This window comes from Thermobia domestica, chromosome 1, assembly GCF_964235325.1.
Source record: "Thermobia domestica chromosome 1, izTheDome1.hap1.1, whole genome shotgun sequence".
Taxonomy (NCBI): Eukaryota; Metazoa; Arthropoda; class Insecta; order Zygentoma; family Lepismatidae; genus Thermobia; species Thermobia domestica.
In genome coordinates this window covers 31,885,436-31,910,921 of record NC_137454.1, presented here as the reverse complement: position 1 = coordinate 31,910,921, position 25,486 = coordinate 31,885,436, and the positions used below count along the sequence as shown (strand labels likewise).

Below are 25,486 nucleotides of genomic sequence, written 5' to 3'. Positions count from 1 at the left end.
CAAATGTATTTCTTACTATGCATCCAGAGATTAGTAAACAATCCTGAGCCTTAAAGAAAACATTAAGTACAGATCAGGAAAAATAATACCATTATCTTTTCTATAATTCTAGCTTCATTTTTCTTAATTAAGTTCATTTCGTTATATTTATGAAATGAAAATGTCATCATTGCGACAGCAATTCGCTAGTCAATTGTCACAGCAGAGCACATATTCGTTTTAAACAAATTGTTGACAGTGTTTATGATGTCATAAACAGATAATCAACCTAGGAAAGACATTTATTTTATCAAACATACGTAAAAATAACTTAAATGAGATTCATAGCTTCATTAAACCGATTTGTTATGTTTTGTTGTCTCCGTTGATCATACTCATCACTATTTACAGAGTTTGCTGTTCACGTACTTTAAAAGCCTTCACAAACAATACAAAACTCCTCCCATTAACAGGTATGATGTCCATATGTGTTTCACTTTGTTGATTTTCAGTGATAAATAAACATAACACGGACGGAGAGGAATACATAGAGTGAGAAGATGTTTACACTGCGAGTGAAGATTTGGTGGTTTGCTTTATTTTCACGTGCTTTTGTGTTAATTATCCAGGTGTTGTTTAACGTCCTGATACCAGACCATGATGCTGGTGTATTTATTGCTCCGTCCAATCCACAGGATGCTAAGGGCTTTGGAGATAAAGTAGTGAATATTCTGCTCGGAGGATTGGTGCGATGGGATGCACAGTATTTTTTACATTTAGCAAATTTTGGATATACATATGAAAACTGTTTGGCGTTTTTCCCTTTATATCCAATGATAGTGAGATTTATTGCTATATTGCTGTTTTATTTTCTGCATGTGATTTTGTCCTACTACAGTGTTGTTTTAATTAGTGCGGTATTGATGAACATATTTTGTTTCGTGAAGTCTGCAGTAATACTGTTCGACCTTAGTAAAAAAGTACTCAGGGACGAGAACTTAGCATATAAAGCGGCTGTGTTTTATTGTGTTAATCCAGCAAGTATATTTTTTACGGCACCATATTCAGAAGCATTGTATGCTTACTTGACATTCTACGGTCTGCTGAAATATGACAGTGTACCTTCAGTCTTGTCATCGTTACCGTTTGGTCTTTCAGCCGCTACAAGGTCAAATGGTGTAATTAATGTTGGATTTATCATTCATAACAGATTCAAGGATCTAATAAAAACCATGTCTGCATATATAAGAAAAGTGAGGATAAAAAAGAAAATTTTTATTGCGCCGTTGTTGATTATTCCTGTCATATTTGCAGTTGTGCCACTCGTTGTCACTGTTATAATGGCACTTGCACCATTTGTTATGTTTCAGGTATATAGTTACTATAAATTTTGTGTAGTAGAGCATCATAACCTACCTCAGTTTCTTGTCGACTATGCTGAAACCAGGGGTTTGAAAGTTCCAGGCGAATCAACCTCAGAATGGTGCAATGCGAGTGTACCTCTTGCGTATTCATATGTACAAAGCTATTATTGGGAAGTTGGTTTTCTGAAGTATTATCAGTGGAAACAAATTCCGAATTTCTTGTTAGCTTTACCGGTGCTTACTATTATTTTGTCCCAAGGTTTTGTTTTTGCCAAACAAAATATGTGGCATACTTTGACATTGGGTTTGTTTTCTGAAGACGAAAGTGCCGCTGTGCTTGAGAAAAAGCGACAACAACGATACAGTGGCAAAAGCCATGGATATAAGCCTGAAATGTTTGTGTATATTGCTCATGCTGTATGTCTAGTAATATTTTGCGTGTTATTTATACACGTACAAGTTACAACAAGAATGATTGCTTCGGCGAGTCCCGTATTGTATTGGTTTGCCGCTTATTTGTCAACGCCAACAGACCTGGATTACCGGATGAGAGCAACTCAGTACTCATGGATTAATATAAATCGAGTAGAATCACAAACTGAATCGAATGACAATTTACAAAGTAAATGGAAGACTTTTATTTTGAACAAAACACCCGAATCAAGGAAAGCTAAACTTATAAAATATTATTTTATTTTCTACACGATCATTGGTACTGGCTTATTTAGCAATTATTATCCGTGGACATGAAGAGGCTATCTTTAGACCTCTTAGAAAAAGAATGTTTCTCTAATTATTCGAATATTACTGCCATTAAGTCGTAATTTATTTAGAATGAGATGTCAAGTTGCTGTTAATAACACGATGTAAGCAACTAGGGTTTTGATCTACTCTGCGACATGTATGCAGTGTTCTGAAAAGGTTGCTGGATGTGTGGAGAAGTTTAAAGTTTATCAGCTTCAGTGGGTTAAGCGAGGTGGGAAGAAGGTAGAGAGCTTAGTAAGCAAGATAAGAAGATATGTTTTTCTTTATTAAGCAGTGTCAATTCCACAGGAATCAAAATAACTTTTTAAGACTTTTTTCTTGAGAATTACGCCAAGTATCTATGTAAGTAGAGCTTTTTGCATACTCCGTGTATTTGAAGTTACTTGATAGTCTTCAGTTGTGTTTATTGAGCGAAAATGATAGTAAAAATTATTTTTTGGCATAAAATCTGAGACCTACGGTCTAGTTTGCAAATATCATAGAATATTAGATCTGTAGGGCTAGTGCTTGTAGCGTGTATAATATTTATACCGATTACAGTAATAAAATTATGGTACTATCCTATTTTATGGGCACATACTTTTGTAAAATTTACAGAATAAATATCTATTCAGATTTCAAGAGAGGAATATATAAATAATAAAATTCTATGTGATCTTACCTCTGCCGTAAGTAATAAGGTAGAAATATGTGTAATAAAGTGTATACTTTACTTCGCATTAACTCATAATGAAGCGATGATGAAATCAAGTACTACCTAAAGGCAATGACCAAAGTGATCGATCATGTGTAATCATGCAAGTGTTCCAAAGTTGTCCCAGACGCAAGGCACTGTTTTTATGCCATATGAAGTGTTTTTGCATTATTTTCGCTTATGCACTAATTCACCTTCGCTGACGCGCCCCAGCGTTTTTCTGCTACGCTACTGCCCTTACTCGGTTAGTGGTTTTTGCACTGTATTTTCATCCTATACGGCCGGACACGTATTTAATACTCCTATGTTCACCTGAAGTAAATCTGCAGCCTCAAATACCTTTTGGCCCCAAAGAAACAATTATTAAGGTAGTACGATTTCACTTCACGCTGAAAAAGTTGCAGAAGTAATCAATTTTGCTATGCGGCCATAAAATGGGATAGCACTTAAGTTATTTGTTTTCTTATTCCTTTGTAATATGTCGACATATGAACTAGAAAAGCGCTTTCAAATTGTGCATGTTTAAAGACATTCTTATTAATGTCGTATTGACTTAGGTCATTAGGCGTCTTGTACAGTTTCCTATTGTATAAGTCTTGTAAAATAGGACATAATACCAAGAACATAATAGGACATAGTAACATACCAAGTATGATTAGATAATGTCTTTCATATTTCAAGTTAGTCTAAATGCGTAAAAATACATCACACTTCTATGAACATGTTGGTATTTGATATATGTACATCAAAATTTCAACAATTATTTAAAATATATAAGGAGTAGAGGGAAATAGGTTAGAAAAGTTAGATAACATAACTTTAAAATATATTTATTAATACACATAAGGAAATAAACAGTGCAGATTACGAGTACTGGGGACATTTTTAAAACTAAATTATTAGATGGAGAATATGTAACTCATCTGCAAGTATAGAAACAACGTTTAAAAGAAAAAAAGAAAGATGTTGGCCCATTCCCATGCAATTGTGATGCAGATGTAGCTTTTAATGACCCGTAGAACTTTTCTATTTCAAGTCTGCTTCTGTTGGCGCTGCTGTCGACGTGTGTTTTCCCGTACTTCCCTCGAAAGAAGATGGACAAGTGGCTCTGGCCGAGATCTTTCAATAGTTGGATACGGACAGGGGTTGCCACAATGAATTACTTCACGGACTTCGCAGTGCACTGTCTTGTTATTCATTCTAATAAGTAGCCGTCGATCTTCACTCGTCAAGACCACACGCCTGAATGACAAATTGGTAACATACCCGAGGTCATTCACTTCTTTACGCAAAGGAAAGTGGGGGGATTTCCTCCTTAAGAAGGTCGGCAGAAGTGGGACCGAAGTATGTTTCACATATGGTCGCAATAACAAGATGGCCTTAGTGGGTGGTAATCGGAATTGTCCGAACAGTCGTATCCTCTTACTAGTGACATTGTAACTTAATGTGTGTCCAACGACGTTACCATAGTTTTGGTCCCCGTTACACTGTGATTAATGATTTACACATGTGAGTTCTTTCTTTCTTTCTATATAGAGAAGGGAAGATGAACAAACGTTGCCCAAGCATGCATATATGTATTGTTCCTTTTTAACGGAAGAAGAAATCCTCTGTTGAAAGTGTCAAATAACAAAGCAATACCGAGCACTCGGAGTTTACAGCCTACTTTTTCTTCGCCAAAACGTTTAAGACATTCCATTTCTTACTCATGTGTCGGAGAAGGTTATATTTTACTCACCCTCTATTCTCGCCGAGAGCTATCGTCTAGTTCGAATTTTGTTGGCAACACCGAATTTCGGAGAAAATATTTGTTTCATTATCATGTAGTAGGGGGAGAAGACTAATAGGTCAGTTTTCTATACTTTCCACTAAGCTCTTGCCTAAATAATATTTTCTGAGGGCATACTTGAAACAGAAAGGTTCTAGCACAGGATGATGCGTGTTCTGCGCACAGGTAATCGTATTAATAGTATATAATTTTACAGGTGTCATTTATGGCAATATAAATGTATAGGTATGTTGTTTATGGCAAAAAATTAAAACTACGCAGGCGTCAACAAAATAAGAGTCTAAAATCATTAGTGAATTAATAAGTTAAAATTAATATTTTTTAAATACTCAATTATGTATAATAAAAGCTAAATAAAGTCAACTTACCTTTGCGTGTTGGCTTGTGAATAAAAATAGGAAAAATATGCAAAGATACATTGACTTACAATCATAGTAGAAAATTTTGAACAATTAATTCTAGTGAACGGGGGACCCCTCCACTTTACCTGTTACAAGTAGGTTATTGGCATGCACCAACAAAAGAAGAGTGTGGAAGGCATCAGGATAGTATTTCCACCAATGAATGTAAGTTTTACTGTTATATAAATTTCTTCCCATACTATAATCTAATTTAAGGGGACGCGGTGGTTCAGTGGTAGAGCGTTTACGTCTGGTGCGTAGGTTCCGTGCTCCGATCCCCGACCAAAGAAATTTTTGATGGACAACATCGTGTCTGTGGGTTTTTTCGGGTACTCCCGCTTTCTCATTCCACCAATTCTTCTATCATGATTCACTTGCCTTAATCATCGTCTCTTTTAGCCTAAAGAGCATAACGTGGGACTTTAAACTGAAATATAATCTAATTTACCCACCAGTAACATATTCCTATGACGACCAAAACTTATAATGCGTTATTGGAAATTGAACATAGCAGATGTACATCCATTGATAGTGCTCAGTAGTATACAGCGCATACATAGTTACAGTTTATAAATCTTTCTTTTATATACTAATTATATGTTTAAAGTATTGTTTTATATGTATATCATATATATCTATTGTAGGAGTTCTTATGTGGACAGTATTTTACGAAGTACACATTCTTCTAATATGCGATAGACCCAATGCATTTGTGCGCTCTGATACTTCATGAAATATTTGTAATCGCAAGCGTATTTTCCTGTTCGGGACATGGTATAAGATTTCTGATAATATTGATGAATCTATCGTATTATGTATAAGTTCGGTTAAAGAACACAAAAGAAAATTAGCGCGTCTTGTTTCAAGAGCATGCAATAAATAATTTGGTAAAAGTGCAACATAATTTTCATATCGAATACATATTCCTGTATCCTAGTATAGTAAATAACGCACAAATTTAGATTCAGTTGGTTCTAGGTGGTGTGGGTATATTTTTGTGCACTAGCATTCCAAATTATCGATTAGTATTCTAGTTTGGGACGTACATATGAACTACATAGAATTTTAAGCATAAAACTTCTCAAATTGTCTAAATATTTCAGACATAATACTCAGTTGTCCTTCTTCAGTTGTGATAAATAGGCTTATCACGTATATTATCCTATGCAAAAGTCGGTCACATGCTAAGGTGGTGTAACTCCAGTGGAAGTGATTAAATAATTTTAAATTGGGAATTCCAGTAGGTATTGTCATCGTAGGCACAGATGTCAAAGATGAGTAAATTAAAGTATAATGCTAAAAAAAAATATTTTCCTTAAGCTCTGTAAGCAATTATTGTCCCCGTATTCTTAATCTGTAAGAAATAAACTGTATTCACGACAGTCAATTTCTATTCTATATGTAATTATATTGCTGTCTTGTACAATCTGCGGCAAAAAACCTGCAACATGAGCATATAAGTTTATTGTGAAATGACGAAGTCTTTTGCTCCAAAATAAGTGTGCATGGGAGGAGGCCGAGGTTTATCCTGGCGTGATTCGTTCCACTTAGACGTTATGTTCATTCCCTGTGCTGTTAGGCGTAGTTTCACAGTAAACTTACATTCTCATGTTGCAGGTTTTTTGCCGCAGATTGTACAAAGTCTGTGTGACTATAAAATTATAATGTCAGTGTTAGTCTTTTTATCTGCTAACTATGTATGACGTTTCAAAAGACAAGCTATGAAGTAAGTGTAGAAAAAAAAAACATAAAATTATCAAAATAATAATATTCTGTCCTTATAATTAGAAAGAGTTAATCCAGTAATAAAAATATTGTTGAGGTGTAATTATGTTTTGTTATCTGTGTTTCTGTTTCTGCTAACTTATTAAGTCAGTTTTTTCCGAAGAAAAACATTTGAACTGCTACAGTTTACATCCTTCTCTTTCATGGAGTGCGGAAAAAATATATTATTTACGTACATAAAAGTGCGTTCGTGTGCAATTCTTAACACTTTAGGAATAGTTAACGTAGCCTGATGCTAAATAATGGACTGATTTGTGTAAATAAATATTGTGTTCCGCTGTGAATCTGTATATCAAGAGACACAAGCATTACACATGATTTTCAGTGTTGCACTCCTAATTTATAAATCTTGCTTTCCTGAAGGCAGGGCGCAAAATTTCCGGTCGCCAGGGTCTTATTGGCGACTAGTGTTCAGTAGGAATAGTTTCTACCTAAACTCACAGGGCTGCGCATGAAAATAATTATCACTGAGTGAGAGAAAACACGGAATGTGAAAACTTCACAAGGGACGTTGAAAGTGAAGTCTTCACAACGTTGTAATTCGCTCCTCCTTTCATTACGAGATTCGCAAATTTGCTTCCAGTTGTCGCATTTTGTGCAGTTTCACTTATGAATACCGCTTTATGTGAGAGAGGCTTCAGCAGTCTCAACAAACTTAAGACTGCCTACAGAAATTCACTGAAAATTGACACACTGGAAGATTTGCTGACAATTTCCATCAATGGCTCTTCACTTAAGGAGTTTGATCCGAAAACTGCAATCGACAACGGGTACTTCAGTGCGAAGGGAGAGCGTTACACAAATGTGAAGTTTTAAGGTAAGATATTTTTTTTTAGAAAAAACATGTATATCAATTGTCCAATTCAAAATTGATTATTCTGAATCTAATTGTGTGGTTTTGAAATTTTATGCCCTGATGTAATCTCTTTCTTTGCCAAACCAAAGGCTGTGAAGTGGAGAGGATCTCTCATGTTTGTACGTGAGAGATACTGGAGACCATCATTTTTGGATTGGTGAGTGCGTCTGACTTAGAAATGTTGCGTCCTGCCTTAGGGAAAGTGTCACTTCAATAGTATGTAAGAGAACTATTCGATAAATATATGCAATGTATATATTTAAATAGTTTATAAAGAAAAAATAAGTGTTATTTTTGTTGATTATCTTTACGGTTTGTATAATTTTATTTTATTAATATATTTTTTTTCTTCTGTTATAGTTTATCATTATTAACAAAGTGAATTCCATTTGTCTTTCTTTCTTTTCAAGTATTGATTTGAACAGACCAAAGAAATTATTATTTTCAGTATAGGTATTATGAATATTTAATTTTTATACCATGGTAGATTGTTTATTTATTATTTGTTAGTTTATACTGAAAAGAATTTAAAGGATAAACACACACTCTCTACGTATGTATGAGCCAAGAAATACAATTCTCAAATCGTGTACAGTTAAGAATTCCTGAATATGTACAGAAGTTCTAGATATTGCTATTTTTTCTTGTTAATTGTATCTTTAAACTTGAAATGAATTAGTTCTCTTGAAGAAAGGATTTCCAGAGTACATAATAGATTACTGTTAGTTAATTTTATTTACTGCCTATTAACACTTTGTATGTTCTTACTTGTATTCTTAACTTGTTTTCAGCTTAGGAAAGCAGTAGCATTCTCTCGATTATCAACGGGTCATTATCACAATATTAAAAAAAAAAAAAAAAGGGAAAACGTCAGAGATCCGTATATATATATATCAACAACTTCCGAATTTTAAATTCACATTCATTTCAACAAACGAGTATCATATGATGTTTGCCTATATAAAGATGCGCAGAATTTGTATTGCCTTTTTAATTTATACTTTTTTAAGGAGGAAAAAATGAAATGAACTTCAACCCAGCTACAATCTAGCACATTTTAAGATTAACTAACAGTTGCCCATTATGTGCTCTTCGGATCCTAAAGAGATGGTTATGAAACATATGTAAATAATAACATCGTGAATTGTTTTCATATTGGTACCGCTAACTTATTCATGATATCCCATCGCGAATTTTTAGTGTTCCTTGTGAAAAACAAGAAATAAGTTGAATAAAATGTTTAGAAAAAAATAAAAAGTGAGAGCGGAGCTCTTCATTAGTATCTGGCTGTCCAAGGCAAGAGGATTAGTTTCCGAAATCATGCTAAGGAATATAACTATCCTTTCAGGGTTACCAGGGCACATAATAGGGCATGGATCATGTTTACAATATGGTATCTTTATTGTAGAACAGTTATCATAAAAATACGTTTCAATACTAGCATATAAAAGCTTTAAATTAATTTACATGATCAAAGATATTTGTCGAAATGTTAACTTAATAACAAATGTCGTTCGATTATATCTGTGCTTTAAAAAATCTTCTGTATTTTTTTCTAACATCTCTTGCATACTTTATAAATGGTACAAAGAAAGCGTCAATCTCGTACCAATACCAATTGTGCCAAAAGAAATTACGTGATCTCTTTATCTTCTGTCTTTTACGTTCCCAATAAAATTAGAAATCTTTGTAGAAAAGGATAAGTACAGAAATATAGCGAATTGTCAGTTAATAATTTAATCATGTACAGTAACATGCAGATATCATTTCCTTCAGAAGTATATAAGTTTCGTCAATACTATGTGAATGGGTTGACTAAATATTCTCTGTATTGAATTTCGATACGGAAATCTATAGTGGAGTTTGTCAGTCCATGGAAAAAGTAAATCCACTTTTGATTCAACAGAAGGTGCAAAAAGTTGATGTCTTCTCAACAGATTTCGTATAATTCTTTCTTCCATTGTATTTGTCACTTCTTGATGTGTTGTGGATTTAGTGCTAGAGCATTCGTGTCTTTCTGGAAGGTCACAGGTTCGATGAAACATTTCGACCGTGGATTTTCGCTTTTTCTCTCTCTCTCTCACTCACTCATTCCACCAGAAGAATTTCAATACATGTGGGGAAGTGAAAGTAATACTGCAAAAATACTGGTAATTTAGCATGATTGTGCAGACATGTTTGGGGAGAGCTCTTACTCTGAACCAGCCTCTTAGATCAGCACTGGTTACAAATTTGATCATGGCAAACTTTAAAGGGAAAAAAAAAAAAACTATAGATATAAAATTAATATTTCTTAAATGTTCGTAATCTCAACAAAATTCATTCTTAATCTCTGTTCAGCAATTATCAATTGAAGGAAAAAATTTATGTAAGTAAGACGGGTGGAATTCTTTGTTGATTTCACTATTGTATGATTACCTTCTCGTGTTTAAATAATCAATAATATTTTACTCTTGAAGCTGTCTCTTTGTCCTTGTAACTTAAACAACTAGTAGATGTTTAACTTTTTTATTAATATGAGGAGATATTTGTGCATTCAATATGCTAAATTGTAAAAATTATTTCTTGTAAATATGCTTAGTGTAAGGAAGACTGATTTTTAAAATGTATCTTCTTGCAGGTAGACATACCATATCACTAGAAATCTGTTTGCTCAATATTCGTAGGACCTGTAAGTGTGGCTTTTCCTCTGTTAATGATAGCCGATAAATGAAAGTGAAATGTACTCGTAAATCCGTTCCATCATACAAAACTTTCTTCACATGTTGTACAGGACATTGTACATTTCTGGTCCAAGAAAGAAACTAACATTGGCAGTGCAATAAATATCTCTTTCTTATGAGTAAATGGTTAGAGTTCGTAACTTCGGTGGGAGTACAAGATGTCACTGTACATGTTTTATTTTATGCAATGCTGTCACTGTTTGAATTCAGAGAAATTAAGTCATTGGACTAGTAAGGGATGTCGTAAATTTCTTTTTGGAATGCATGTTTTGAACTTCCAACATCCCATAGCCAATAATTATAGGCTGCAAGGTCTGAAGATTTTGCAGATCATTCCGTTAGACACTATTTTCGAATCCACCTAATTGGTAAATCATAGGAATTTTACTTTCGCAAAGTGGGGGAATGTGCAGTCATTGAATGTATTGTTGATTTCTTTCGAAAACTTAACATTTTTGAATCCTTGTAAATTGGATACAGTCAGCACAACACGTTATTAAGTGAATAGTTGTACTTATAATTATTTCATCCAGTACATGTAGTTGGGATCCGCTGTGAAATTGTAGGTTCACCTCTTATGTATCCCTGATTGGTTGCTTGATGTAAAGTTTAACGTGCCTTTCAGCACCGAGGCTATATGAGATGGGGACCTACAGCTTAATGCGGAATCCGAACCACATGAGCTCGCACCGGGAATCGAACTCCGCTCTTCCGAGGTGAAGACGCGTGCGGTAACCATATAACCACGAGAGAGTTCTTTATACAGACCGTGCTGTAAAGAGGAGATCTCACGATTCAAAATAAATAACAAAAATAAAAATGAAGAATATATTAAATCTAACAATTCGTTACATGATGGCACAGTACATTGATTGTAAAGATTATCTCCTGGCGAGAGCATATGTGGTTCGGATTTCACCTTAACCCTTTAATGGGCAAGCGTTGATAGCATTACCATTAAAATATTTAGTTGGTTTTTATGGTTGAACTATGTCTTCCTGGTCATAATTTCGTAATTTTTAAAGTATTTTTGTTCTTTGGTTGCAAAATACAGGGTGTTTATTTCAAAGCAACATTGCAATAAAATAGGTCTTATGTGTAACTACTGAGCAGCATTGCCCTATTATAGTAAAATATCATAAGAATACTCTCAGTGTTTATCAGCAGTTTCGTTGAAATATTTTCCTACAGAGCAAGAAACCACAAATAAATAATAATAATAATAAAAATAGAACTTTCGCGAACGTAGGAGGTAAAGCTTCTATAATACGAAATTTGAGGGAGATTAGAAGTATCTAAAGAAGCGACCCGCAAATCATGTATATGAATATTGTATGAAAGCAATAATGCCAATTAAATTATCACTAAAGTTATAATTCGTGCGGATAACGCAGTAGAATGCGATGTTGCTTGAGAGCAACACTGCCCACTAAAGGATTAAACTGTAGGTCCACATCTCTGTAGCCTCGTTGCTGAAAGGGACGCTAAACTAAAATTCAAATCAAAGATTATCAACATTTTGAAAACTTCCCTGATCATCAGTAGAACTATAAAACGGTTATGGGCTAAACTTGAATCTGATACCTTGTAATCTATTGGGCTAAAAAGAAATCCGCTAACAGAGCAAAATTCAATATTTGATTGTCATTTTTCACAGGAAGGTTATCTGGTAAAAGGATGGTGTGAACGAAAGAGTTGTTGCAAACCATTAATCTTGCATTAATTTACATACAAGTCCATTGCTTTCTACTTTTCGAGCCTAAATTCTTGGCCCTTTGTCAGGACAGTTGAAAAAAAAAGTAATATTAATAATAATGGGAAAAGGTTGAATAGATAAGAAAAAAAAAATATGTTATCAGTTTTTTCTTTAACAGGGTGTAAAGAATTTTTTGTACAAGATATGATGATGATAACTTTATGTGTATATATATATATATATCTTTTTAACCTTATTCCATTATATTTTTGTTCTGCAGTTGAACTGACAAAAGTCTTAAGAATTTGATTCGAAAGTTAGAAACTAAACTTGTGCATGAATAACTGAAACAAATAATTATTTGAACAAATTTGAATATTTTTTGTATGTGCACGAATATGATTAAAATTTTTCTATTCCAAATTATAGTTGTTCAGATATATACATAGAATTTTGTTCGACCAGAAACATCGTTGTGTCCTGTACTTTATGTCTGCCAAAATAGCCGAAGTGAGATAATTAAAATGTACATACAAATGACATTAAAAAACGTGATGTTGTTAACCTCTCAAGCCAGTATTAAATAGTCACTTGTTCAGTCCTGCAGCGATACTTAAATCTTCAGTTAAGAAAGAGGAAGAAGAAAAAACTTACAGTTTACATTGGAAAGCTTTCACTGCCATGGTAATGTTATTGAAAAAAAACAAACAAACAAACAAACAAAGAAGTAGGTAAAAAAAAAAATCGGTTATGTTAGGAACACACATTTTCATTGACAGGGAAAGTATAATTCATTTATACACAAAAGAATGAAAAGTCCATGATGTACATTACTCTTTGTGTCTTTGGGTTGTTGTGTTCAGGGTGGCCACAAAGTCTCGTTACCTCTGAAAAGAAATAACATAAACCACTAAACGTATGTAAATAACTACATAGAAAGAACTGAATGACATGTACAACAATGCTTTCAAGAAGATTTATTGAGATAGGAAATATTAAGTGTCCAAAGGATCAATCTGTCTACCGTCATTCTCATGACAAAGGATAATACGCCGCGACATTTTGCGGAGCATTACAGGTGTAACTTGAGTGAGAGCTTGTTTCACAGCTTCTGTCAGTTCGGCAGTGGTATCGTAACGGTTTTGTAGAACGATGCCCTTTATGTAGCGGCATTGCGCATTATCACAAGTGGCGAGACCTGGGCTTCGTGGTGGCCAGGCAAGTGGTACGGGCAGATCCGGACTACCATGACACAATCTGAAACAATGGAAAACCTTACATTAGCATTTATGAAGGGATAACGGGAAAACTTACATTAATATTTATCCAGGGATAACGGGAAAATTTATATTAGCATTTATCAAGGGGTAACGGGACTTTGTGGCCACCCTGTATCATTGAATTCGCACCTGTAGAAGAGTTGGTGTGTTAAAAATGAGTTGTTTCCTCCATTCAGTAAGTTGGCTTGGTATGTTCAATTTGAAACCCTCTTCACGTGACTCAATCCCGCATCACAATTTTAAAGCCAGAATCATGTTTGTTACCTCTTCCCAATTCGTTTGTAATATACATCCCATCGTTTAGTCAAATGTTTCCCAACCTTTTTTACCTGACGACCATTCATATTTCACAGCTCTTCCTCCTCCTCCCCTCCTTGCCGTGTGATTTTAGATGCAACATTGAGTTCTCAAATTTTCAATAATAACTAGCTGAACCTGCATTCTATATACTACGTATCATTCACATATGAGCATGAATCTCCTCACAACATCTGCACATGTCCCTTTACAGATACAAGTGAATGTAATTACGAATTACTTTATTTCTTTCAGTAGTGTGCGGCCTCTGAGGTTGGGAACTGCTTGTTTAGTCGTTTGAACTTCCAAGTGCCGTGCAGTTAGTTGTTCAGTTCTTCTATCTTCTTGAGTGATCTACCTGAGCTAATGTTTTCCTCACTGATCTTATTATATGCTTTTGCAAATGAAATTTTCAATCTTTTGCTTGGTATTGTCCAGAAAATGGTTAATTCGAAAAGTCTCGTGTCTGTGAGTGTCATAGAGTCAATTAACGACATAGGAGTGATCATTTTTTCTAAGATATCACACTTCGGAATACTTTTTCGGACTACTGAATTGAGAGGTTAATAATTCTGCTATTTGCGCACCTATATATATGTATGTGTGTTTTTCTGTGTCTTTAGCTAATATAAAAAGTTCAAGGTTATGGATAAATAAATGAGTTCTTAAATTCAACAATATTTAATGTGATTACTATGTTAAGCATTGTAGAAGTAACAGCTTTTATTGTGGATGATATATTCCTATTAGTGGAGATCATAGTAAATGTCGGATATAATCCGAATAATTTGGGCATTCCTAATTTAATAGAGTCATTACTTAAATCATATATTTTAGATATATTAGGAAAGTTTAAGTAAATTTAGGAGGAATTTCGTAGTTATGGTGTATCCCATGTAAGATGGTCCGCTGATCGTTCCGCAAAACTAGAAATGGAGATGCTATCGAGACATTCTTACGAGTTGTTTCCGGTGTTCATTGTGAAGGTATATGTAGTATATCTATAGTCTCCTTATAACTTTGCACATTTATTATGTGTGCATTATATGAGAGAAACAAATTTGGTTGAATACGTAAGAGCAAGAAAGAATCTTAGTTACAAAATCTCCATATGTTCGCAATGTCATTGTTTATCCACGTTTCAGTTATCGATATCTTGTACCTTCGTCCGTCACATATTCTCGTATAAAAATGTCTGTAACTGTTATGTCTGGGGAATGGGTTCCATGCAATTGAACCATCCCGTCCTATAGAGCACCTTCCAGTTACAATATTACGCTTGGTTGAAGGTCGCCCAGCTGTGACACAACACACGCAAAACATTCATACAGATATCTCCTGTCATTGTCTCCTTACTGAAGAAAAATGGTCCAAGGATTCAGTTATGCATGATACTAACCAATGTTCACCTTAGAACTGTCTGTCTCAAGTTCCATATATGAATGAGGATTTCCAGATTTCAGATCCTGATATTGTGTCTGTTTAACTTCGCAGACAAGGAAAGTTGCTTTATCTGAAAAATCGTATGTGAGGAACTCGGGATATTTAACCAATTTATCCAGCATTGTTACTGTGAATTATCGTTCAGTGCAAGCACTTGAACAGCTGGACTTTGTATGCATATAGGAGCCTGTGAGCACCTTAAGTACCGTGGACCGGAGAATTTATGGTTCCCTCATAACAGAAGAATGGATTTCTTCGGGCTTCGTAAGAACGAATCACGAACACATTTGACGTACTACGGTCGTGAACTCTTGATCCGACATGGCCCCCAGTCTTTAGTACCATTGGCGAATAGTAGGGAGAGGTGGGTGGATCTTCCAAACTTAATCCGGAAATATCGTTGCTTTTTCTGTCAAATTTAGTTCGAGGAACCACTGTGTTTCCTCTTTCATTTACATTTTTTTTTTAAAAAAAAGAAAGCTACGTTAATGGACACCAGAAGACCTAAAAGAAATAGAAAGGATTTTCCTAGCAGCGTACTGTGTAAATTCAGTGTGCACACAGTAAGCATTTTAAAAAGTGAATTTCAAATGAATAATTCGATAAGTGCATATTATTTCATTTATAGTTCATATTTTCTAACTTTTTAGTGCGGATTTGCATATATTAATTCTTTTTTTATATATAACATAAATCCGGACCTAAAAAAAAAAAAAAAAAAAACGATATTTTTAGGCTGTCAGTAATAAATGCGTCAAGTTGTAAAGGTTACATGTATGTATATAAATATACTACCCTGATATAAATAACTAGACACGTGTTGGTTAGAAACATGCAGTGTGATTGTGTGGGAACACCGAGCAAATGAAACGATCAATGACTATGACGTAAATGAGGGTGTTAGCATGCAGTACAAGTGACACCATAGCGCGCGATTGTAGCTGTAGGATGGAGTTTGCATAAGGTTGAAGATTCGAGCATTTAGAGTGTGGTAGAAGTCAAGAGCACCACTATGTGTACCGTTAGTAACTGCTAAGAAGATTATATTGCAGTTCAAATGGGTCCAAAAATACGCATAGACCAAATGTCGGGCGACCGAGACCAACGCAATGTCTGAAACGTGTGGTCATTCGGAATGCAATCTGTGCCGTTTTTTTTCCTTACGAGTTCGTAGCTGTGACGTCAATCGCTTGTTCTGAGAGTATGAGGCTGCTTTGCCAGAGAATAACATTCAGTTGGAAGGTTGCTCTAGAATGAGTTTTCTTGTATCAATATTAGTGCATTTCAGATTATATTCAAAACTATGTCAAACCCAGGTGTAGTGTTCTGTTCGAATTTTGTCTGCGTATTTAAAAGTGAAAAGTAGACGAAAAGAACGAGTTAAGTCCATTTTATCAATGTGCCCGTTCTTTTCGTTTCGTCCAAGGACTTTACGTATTTTTTCATTGCATACTATGGTGTATTTTCCTATGGTAATAGTTCTTTCACTTGCCTCATTTATATAAATTGAATTTATGTATTTGTAGGTGTGTCTAAGGAACTATACAACGGCATCAATAATTCATTTTCGGTAAAACGGTAACAATGGAATTCGGTACCCGTTCTTTCGGTATGCTCTTCACTTATTAGTATACACAGAACTGTAGTAAAATTGATCTATATGAATAATATTTGCAGTCTCTCTCTCGAAATTTGTCTTCTTGAGCACAGATTCCCTACCTATGAATACTGCAATAAGGATGATTATGATTTTTAAAAGATTACCAAATATTCGAATTATTTTTTTTTCCTCAATGCAATCATGAAGTTATTCCATTATCGAATTAGACTTTTCAGTTGTATCATCCAAATCATTAGGAATGATCCTGAAACGTGAAGTTTGAATTCTCATTAATATAAAAAAGCATACCCAGTAATTAATCTAGCAGAAAATTCGTATGTATCTTTAAAACCCGTTCATTATCGGTATAAATTAAATACTACCCAAATTCGATTGTTTATTGCTGGATGCGGTTATTCATTTCGGGTACAGTCAGCGACAAAAGTTATTTCCGTTTGATGAAATTAGTTTCGTAAATAACTTAAGAATGGAAGGCGAATTTGAATACAGTTTTCAGTAAATTAAAAAGAACATAATTTTCTGTACGTTCCAGCCATACCACCGGTATTTCTAAAATAAATTTTACCAAACGTAAAGAACTTTTGTCGCTGACTGTAAAAGTATACTGTTACGTTTGATTGGCCATCTTACTTGGCGATTAAACTATTAGGTATTTTAATACGTAGATACCCAGAATAGATTTAAAGCCTTTGAGTACATATTACATCTTGATGCCTCAGCCAATTGGTTTAGATTTTTTTTTTTTTTAATTAACGAGAATTTTAAAATTAAATTTAATTTACGTTATATTAAATTCATAAGGGGCAGCCGTGTGTTTCAGTGGTAGTGTGCAAACCTCTGATATATGAAGTCCTTGGTTCGATATCAGCTCACACTAAGTGTGAGCGTGGGTTTTTTCGAGTTACTCCCGTTTCTTCACACTTTCCTTCATTCCACCATTATTACCATCTCCCTTAACCTCGGAGCATAATCGTAAGACTTAAAAAAGAAATTTGCATAGATTTGAAGAAAAGGTCAGTAAAATCAAACCATTAAAATCCCCATACATAAAAAAAACATACTTTCCCATAAAAATCAATAGGCTGAAGAACAAGATGACGCATACATTTTTAACACTCTTAATTAAATTGTTTATTTCTTGTAACTAATAATAAACAAATTGGCTATAAAAACCAATTATTATAACAGTAGAGCTATTATATTAATGAAAGAATAATAACCATTTTATTAGTAACAGAGCACAATAGTGTAAACGAAATGCATATATAGGTAGTTGAACTAGTCAATTTAAAGTTTTAAATATATTGGGTAATAAATATAAAAGGCATTTTTCGATTTTTTTTTAAATATTTTAGATTTGTTTGTCATTTATTTTATAGTGTGTTGTGAATGGTTTAGGGACGAAATACCTGAAACTGGTTATATATATCGGGTGTTCTAAAAAGGGAGCACACGCACTACATAGCACTATTCTGTAAGTCAAAATAAAGCGAAAAATATATATAATTGTATGTGTATCTTTCGAGTCCTCGTCTCGAGACGCGAATTGCACTATGTGGCAACGTTGTAGATAAAGAACTGTATAGAGTAGATCTACCAACATCAAATAGTTACATCGATTCTCTCCAGATGACAGTTAAAGTCGATAGACGTTGACACTGATACCACTTAGCGTAAGAATCGATGGAACTGCTGACGTTGCTACATAGTGAAACTTGATCCCCCCATAGTGGGTGAAGAAAGTCACTGAGAGTGTACCATTACATAGCATTTTCTCGTTTATTTTTGTCTGAAGAGTAGCACTCTATTGTCCGTGGGCGCCATTTTCAGAACACGCGATATATATCTGGTGACACAAGGGCATAATGTGATATATAAGATTGTGATACGATTGTGACAGATCTGTTCTCTTGTCTTCACTTTAAATACTTATTTGTGGATTAGTGTTTTGTAAAATGATAATCAGCTGAGTTTTTACCTTCTCTGCTCTATTGTGTGATTATTGGGTCTAGTTATTGTTACATGTTGTTCTTTATTTCTAAACATAACTTTCGAAATGTAAAATAGGCTTTGAAAAATAGATCACGCACATTTTATGCATTGTCTTGCTAATTCCTGTTCAAAAACAAGTTGATAATATTAAAGCATGTCTTTATGAAAACTTACTTGTTAATATGTTTAAGGAATGCTTGTTAAGTTTTACTTAAAACAAGAGTAAAAGACAAAAATTAAAATTTAAAAAATATGATAATCTCTGAAGATAAGTATTTATAGCTGACAACATGTTCTCAACTACAGACAGAAGATTTTCTCATTCTTCAAGTTGAAAGTTTGACTTTTGTTTCCTAGTTACTTTGAGAAAAGGTGAATTGGTGCGATTTTTTCATTGCTTTGTGCTTCGTATTGGAACGGCGAAGTCCAGTCTATTCGCTGATATTTTGTTCCGATTACTTTTATATTACACGATACTCCTAATTGACTCCCAAAAATAATTACTAGAACATTAGTATAGTAGAGGGATCTCCTTTGAAGGACAAGTTTGGGAATTTACATTCGTGGCAGAGGGCAGAGGGTATTGCTTGTTCTTAGTGATTAAAGTTTGAAATAGTTAATATTGTTAGGTCCGAGTAAATTCGTACCAGCTACCGCGGTTTAGTGCATAATTTTTTAACAAAGGCATTTTCCTTGGCTTTATTTTATAAGCTTACTACCGGTAGTTCATATATATTAATGAAAGAGGAAACAACCAATTTTTTACACACACAGATTCTCTGTGCATGTGCATTCTATAACACACAAAGAGCAAAAAAGTGACTCGAATCCGGGACCTCCGGCATACCGTGCCGATGCGTTTAACCACTATGCCACTTAAAACAGCCACTCACTTTCAAAGTCAGTGCTCTTCACTCGGGCCACGTGGGTTGTGCCCCAGACCACTGCTGTGCTTGGACAATCCTGTGTCCATATACCGAGCACCTTGTGACGGTTGTAATTTCATATATATTAATGAAAGTATTTCATATATATATATATATATATATATATATATATATATATATATATATATATATATATATATATATATATATATATATATATATATATATATATATATATATATATATATATATATATATCTGGGAGAAGCTTGATGGACGCTTTCACACGTGCAACATTTTCTGACGTTGATACGGTCCAAGGTCGACCAAGCGATTTTTTCTTCGTGCAGAACCTGTTCCTTTAAAGTTTGATACACGAGATTGAATAGTTTTTCTATCTGGAATATCATGTTGGCCAAGTCCGAGCCGAATGTGAAATGCCCGCCGAGTAGTAATCACAGAACCATCATTACGAATATACTCCTCCATAACAAACGCACAATGCTCAGCGCGCCACGTCATTGCGACTACTGAAAATGGCATGTATACCGCTATCGATCGATACCCCCCCCCTCTCCACCACCGTATTCGCACAACTCTCATAGCGCCCTCTCCAAATACGGAAGTATGTTTGCTGAACCCTGTATTTATTATAAGTGAAACTTCCTGTATTTGGAATACAATAAAAGAAATACCAAACAAAAATTATACTCACGAGATCCTAAATGTCTCGGCATTCTGAATACACTCGTAACAAATAAATAATAATTTGCCCATCTCTTTGATTATCTATAACCAGCAAACATATTTTTTTTCTCTAGCATATGTTTATATATATATATATATATATATATATATATATATATATATATGTATTTAATTTGTTCTGTCAAAGCTTTAAGTTTTAACATCTTCCGACGTTCCTCAAGCTAATTTTCTTTTTCGAGTCTTTTTCGTACCACGATCCTTTTGAATCTATCTTAATTGATTGAGATGTTCTTCATATCTTCTATGGGCAGCCGGAAAAAATGTGCGTGACTCTTCTTTGAAATTCTTTGTATATCATAAAACAGATTTCCCTGACTTTCACGGTCAGTGTGAATCCTGAATAATAGAATAGAATATTTTTATTGGCGTTAAGCGTATGATTAGGCAATAAACAACGTCAAAGGATTGTCGCATGAATGCTTTAACATATTACACTAGCTATTTTCATACTTTACAATGGATACATATATATTACAACAAATTTCATATTCAAAGAAAGATACATAATTTTCTGCTATAAACTCCATGAGAATATTATTTTTGTCTTTCAGCCCTTGTACATTGAGATAGTATACATTAACTTCCCGAATATTATTATTTCCCATATTTGCATTACATGAACTTACTCTTGGAACATTATTTACATCCATAAAAATCATTAGAGTGCTCTTTGGGTTTCTTTCTTAGTCTACTTCGTTCGGTGCTAACACTTTCTACAGTTACCTGGGTACAGTTTTCAGGTATTTCATCTGTACCATTTTTAGAACACATAAAAGGTGTTCCTTCATGCTGTACACAACTACCCTCAATTCTACCTTGTTGCCTGGCATATTCAAACGAGCTACTTTCCTTGGTATCTCCAGGTTCATGGGCAATTGAATTACATGCAAATAACTGTGACGTGAAATTGCTTACTTCCGCAGTATAATATACTAGTGCGAGAGTCTATGAAATATTGTCTCTATTTTGTGTAATTTATTTCTTAAACTTCTTGCATTGATTATTACACACGTTTCACCTTCCTGTTGTAGTCGATAATGTTCAGACAATAAATATTCTAAAATAGACTCATAATAAAGATTCTTACAAATATGTCCTAATCCTGAATCTAAATCACCATCCATTTATTGCTAAGTTGCTACATTATTATCTTACTTTATTTCCTAAATAAGTCAATATCCTCTTCACTCCTAGTCCATAGCACTCTGTCATTTTCGCTTTTCCTTGCCAAAATCGTACAGTCACTAACCCATACATACTTAATATGTGGACGAAGATCTCTAGCTTTCTTGAAAAGGCCCTAGTTCCTTCTGTCAAATTGTCATTCAGATATACTCTTTTGTTTCCATCAGCACCACAAGTGTCAAGTCCGATTATGTCTTCACACTTGATTTCCTTTTTCTTCTTTTTTGCTTCCATAAGGTCTTCTTTCTTCCATCTATTCTTGAGTTTTACTAAAATTGGTCTTGGAATCCCGGTTGCTCTGGTGGGAATCCTGTGCGCTACAATAAACCACACAAAACGTTTAATGAGTCCTTTCCGTATCTCTTTATTTAACTACCACAGAAGATGTTTCTCTGCGTTGTGAAGGCCTTTTTTTTTTTTTTTTAATCCATTCGCATTCTTGCTATTAGTTCTTGTTCACATTTCATATCTTCACTAATGATGCTACCTACCACTGGTGAATTGTTGTTTTTCCTTCAGTTTCCACATACTGCACATTTCCAAGTTCTGCTTTTTCCAATCACAATTGTTGTCTTTTTAACATTTATTTTCGTCCTAGATTCTTCACAATTTTTCTCAAATTTTTTTATCGTTCAGTTATTTTGTTTCAGATTCCGTTATTTATTTATTTACTTATTTGTCACCTATAACAGGACTACTGTCCCAATTATAATAGCTGTCCCAATTATAATAGGCACACAAAAATTTAATTACGATTAGTTCTCTTACTGTTTACCTAAAAAAAACAATGACATCTTTTGTACCCTCTGTTTTAAACCCAAACTCCGCGTCAATTCCGTTATTTGTTCTAGCATGTAACCCTCTGTTCAATATTCGAAATACAATTTTTGCCCCATTTGTTATTAAACTAATTGCTTTTGTACTTGTTGCATCATTTTGCGTTCATTTTCCAAAGGAGTCATCATAGCCTATAAAATATTATAATGGCTATTCACATTTAATTATTTTCGCTAAAGATTCAACGTTCCTGCGTCATTTCTGAGTAAGGTTACATCGTTTGCATATTCTCAACGGTAGAGCGTTTACCCGAGGGTGAATGAGGTCCCTGGTTCGATCCCAGCTCGCGCCACGTGGACTTTGTAGTGGACAAACACCGTGTGCGTGGGTTTTATTGGGGTTCTCCCGTTTCCTCCCACTTTCTGCATTTCACCATTTATTCATTTATCATTACCATCTCCTTTAGCCTACATGGCATAATCGTGAGACGTAAAAGAAAGTTTTGATCGCCTGCATATACAAATAAATCATGGATAATCAAGATCAACTGGTAGAGCGTCCTAAGCGTTCCTGGTTCCATCCCCGGCCAAGTTAGTTTGTTGGGGACAATGTGTCCCTGAGTTTTCTTGAAGTTCTTCTGTTTCTTCCCATTATCATTCCACCAATGATTTCATAACAATTTACTTTCACCAATCATTTGTCTCCTTTAGTCTAGAGAACGATGGGACGTAAAATCAGAAATTTCATTTCGTTGTTGTCTTCCCGTTATCATTGATTTTTCTAATCGTGTATTTTGAAATTACGATAAAAAAGCATAACGATCGATATGGTTATCACTTATTCTAGCTTTAGAACTTCTTGTATAAAATACCTCTCATTTTCTGAGACATACAAGCTGTAGTCTTAAAGATGTATTTTATAATGTGTCTGATAAAGGCAAAGGTACTTTGCTGAAACTCTAATGATATTATTTATAAAATATTATATGCTTTGGTCCTTTTATTCTGTGAAAGATATGGTATTGTCCATACTTAAAACCGTTACAGTAAGAAGAAGTGTTAGCGAAAAAAAAAAAAAAAAAATAGAACTAAAACGTATATCCAGGCTTTTTTAGACTATAAAGCCCGTCTTGAATTTAGGACCTCTTCATTGAACAAGAAAAATCCTGTTTTATCTGTACATACATCATACAAGGTATTCATTGTGCGTGACCATTCTGTTAAACAATATTTAATTTTACTTTCAGCAGACTTAACAGTACTGTACTTACATTTATGTAAAATGGTGTACTAGTAACGATGTGGGAATTGATAGCAGAAGCCAGATTATAAGATACTTGTTTTATACTTTATCTATACTAAAATTGATCTATACTTGTTTTATCGTGTATCACATATCAATAATTACTTTTGTGATCTCATTTATACATATGTATGTGTGTTGTGTCATTTAGCACGTGATAATGGGTTTGTATTGTGTTACCATATGTTGCTGTAATTGCAGAGAAGGCATTTGTAAAATTATTTTTTGATATATTGAATTATTTACTTTTGTAAGTTAATAAAATTGTGTGTACGTGAAAAAAAGAGTAGCAAATAAATTTTTAATAGCGCTATTAAATGGAAATTTGTTTCTTTCTCTTTCTAGGTGATTGTTTAAAGTGAGTAAATCATATCTGGTACGCAGAGCACCTTATCAGAATTAAAGAATCTTATCGCAAAATATATATATACACTCTACCGCACAAAAGTTTTCGAACACCCCGGATTTTTGTAAGCATTTACTGTGATCCTATTACTTCGGCACGAGTACTTTACCGCCTTGCATCAGATGTACTCCTGCCTAAAGCATAGAATTTGACGACAGTTGAATTGAAGTTTGGGAGGTACTGCAGATGATATGTCGATTTATGATTCTTAAAATTGAAACCAAAAAAGACAATTTGATATATAAACAACAATGTGGAAGGTGAGGCAAGATTTGTTTGGAAAGTTTAGACAGAGGCAGTGTTGCCAGACCGATCAGTTGGAAAAGCAGAAAACGCAAAGATAAAAAACAGGAGAAAGCAGTAGACACATAAAGTGGCGTCGTTTGAGTGCAAATCCAGGTAGAGCAAAAAATTTGCCACTATCAAGGGGACAGTGGTCAAAACAAGCGGCCGATGATTAGGTAATCCTTTGGAGGCAAAAAGACAATCATGCCACCTTTATATTAATAATGTTTGATACACACGTGTGTGAAGTAAGACATAGTGAACGACGTCCCTCCGCATCACACCTCACTTTTACCCCTGCTTCCAATCCAAGTCCCAATCTAAACAACAAGTACTCGTAAATCTTACAGTAAGTCATAAAGATCGCCAAGCATCATGAACATAGAAGATGACGTACAGTTGTATCCTTGTATTCATATTAGATACAGCAAAGCTCTATAGCTATATGTTCTACAGAGCTTTGTGTATGCATACACAGAAATTTCCGCTTTTTATGTGAAGAAAAGATGAAAATTCAATATTAATAATAATATATTTCTTTAACTTCTCAAAGTAAGGAGAAAGCAGGAGATTGTTTACTTTTTATTTTCTTTCACAGTAGATCAGTAGAACGTAGAAAAACAGGAGATCTCTGCAAAATCAGTAGCTCTGGCAACACTGCATAAAGGGTCAATGCAGTGACAAAGATTTGAAAGAGAAAGTAAAGTAGTTTTCCAAATTTTGCAGTTATCTATACCTTATATATATACTGGCTTTAGAAAAGCTAAAAACGCCATTCTTTGAAAAATGTTTACAACTGTCAATATACATCCTTCTCTGCTCAATTATCGCTCAGTGGAAGCGTATATGTAATGTTCGTCGTTACTATCTCAACAAGCAACAATGGAGCATGTGAAACCATCGTAAGCACTTTTCAGAGTATGGTATTTTTGGCGTTTTAAACGTTACCATATCAACAAGCTATAAAGAACTGCAAAAAACTTGCAAACGGTACAAACTACGATAAAACTCAATACATCAATTAATTTCCGAGAAAATTATACATGAATTTCATGTATCACTTGCACCTATTCCCATTTGGAAAACCGGAAGTTGAATCCAAAATGGCGGCCGGGGTGGGTAACGTGTGTCAGAGAAGCAGTACTTGATCCAATTATTTTGCGTATGCCTACATTCATGTCCAATTACATC

General features: G+C 34.3%; 1 protein-coding gene across 2 annotated transcripts; it reads left to right on the top strand.

The window, feature by feature from the left end:
* The first annotated feature begins 197 nt into the window (after nucleotides 1-197).
* Nucleotides 198-24,765, top strand: PIG-V (phosphatidylinositol glycan anchor biosynthesis class V). 2 transcript variants are annotated; one of them, XM_081756484.1, is made up of 2 exons: nucleotides 198-2,450; nucleotides 23,950-24,765. In XM_081756484.1, exon 1 carries the CDS (start codon nucleotides 540-542, stop codon nucleotides 2,091-2,093), a length of 1,554 nt encoding a protein of 517 aa, XP_081612610.1. In that variant the 5' UTR covers nucleotides 198-539; the 3' UTR covers nucleotides 2,094-2,450; nucleotides 23,950-24,765. The 2 variants fall into 2 exon arrangements, with proteins under 2 accessions (XP_081612610.1, XP_081612601.1); XM_081756475.1 differs by lacking the exon at nucleotides 23,950-24,765 and adding an exon at nucleotides 10,254-18,751.
* The last annotated feature ends 721 nt before the right edge of the window (nucleotides 24,766-25,486 follow it).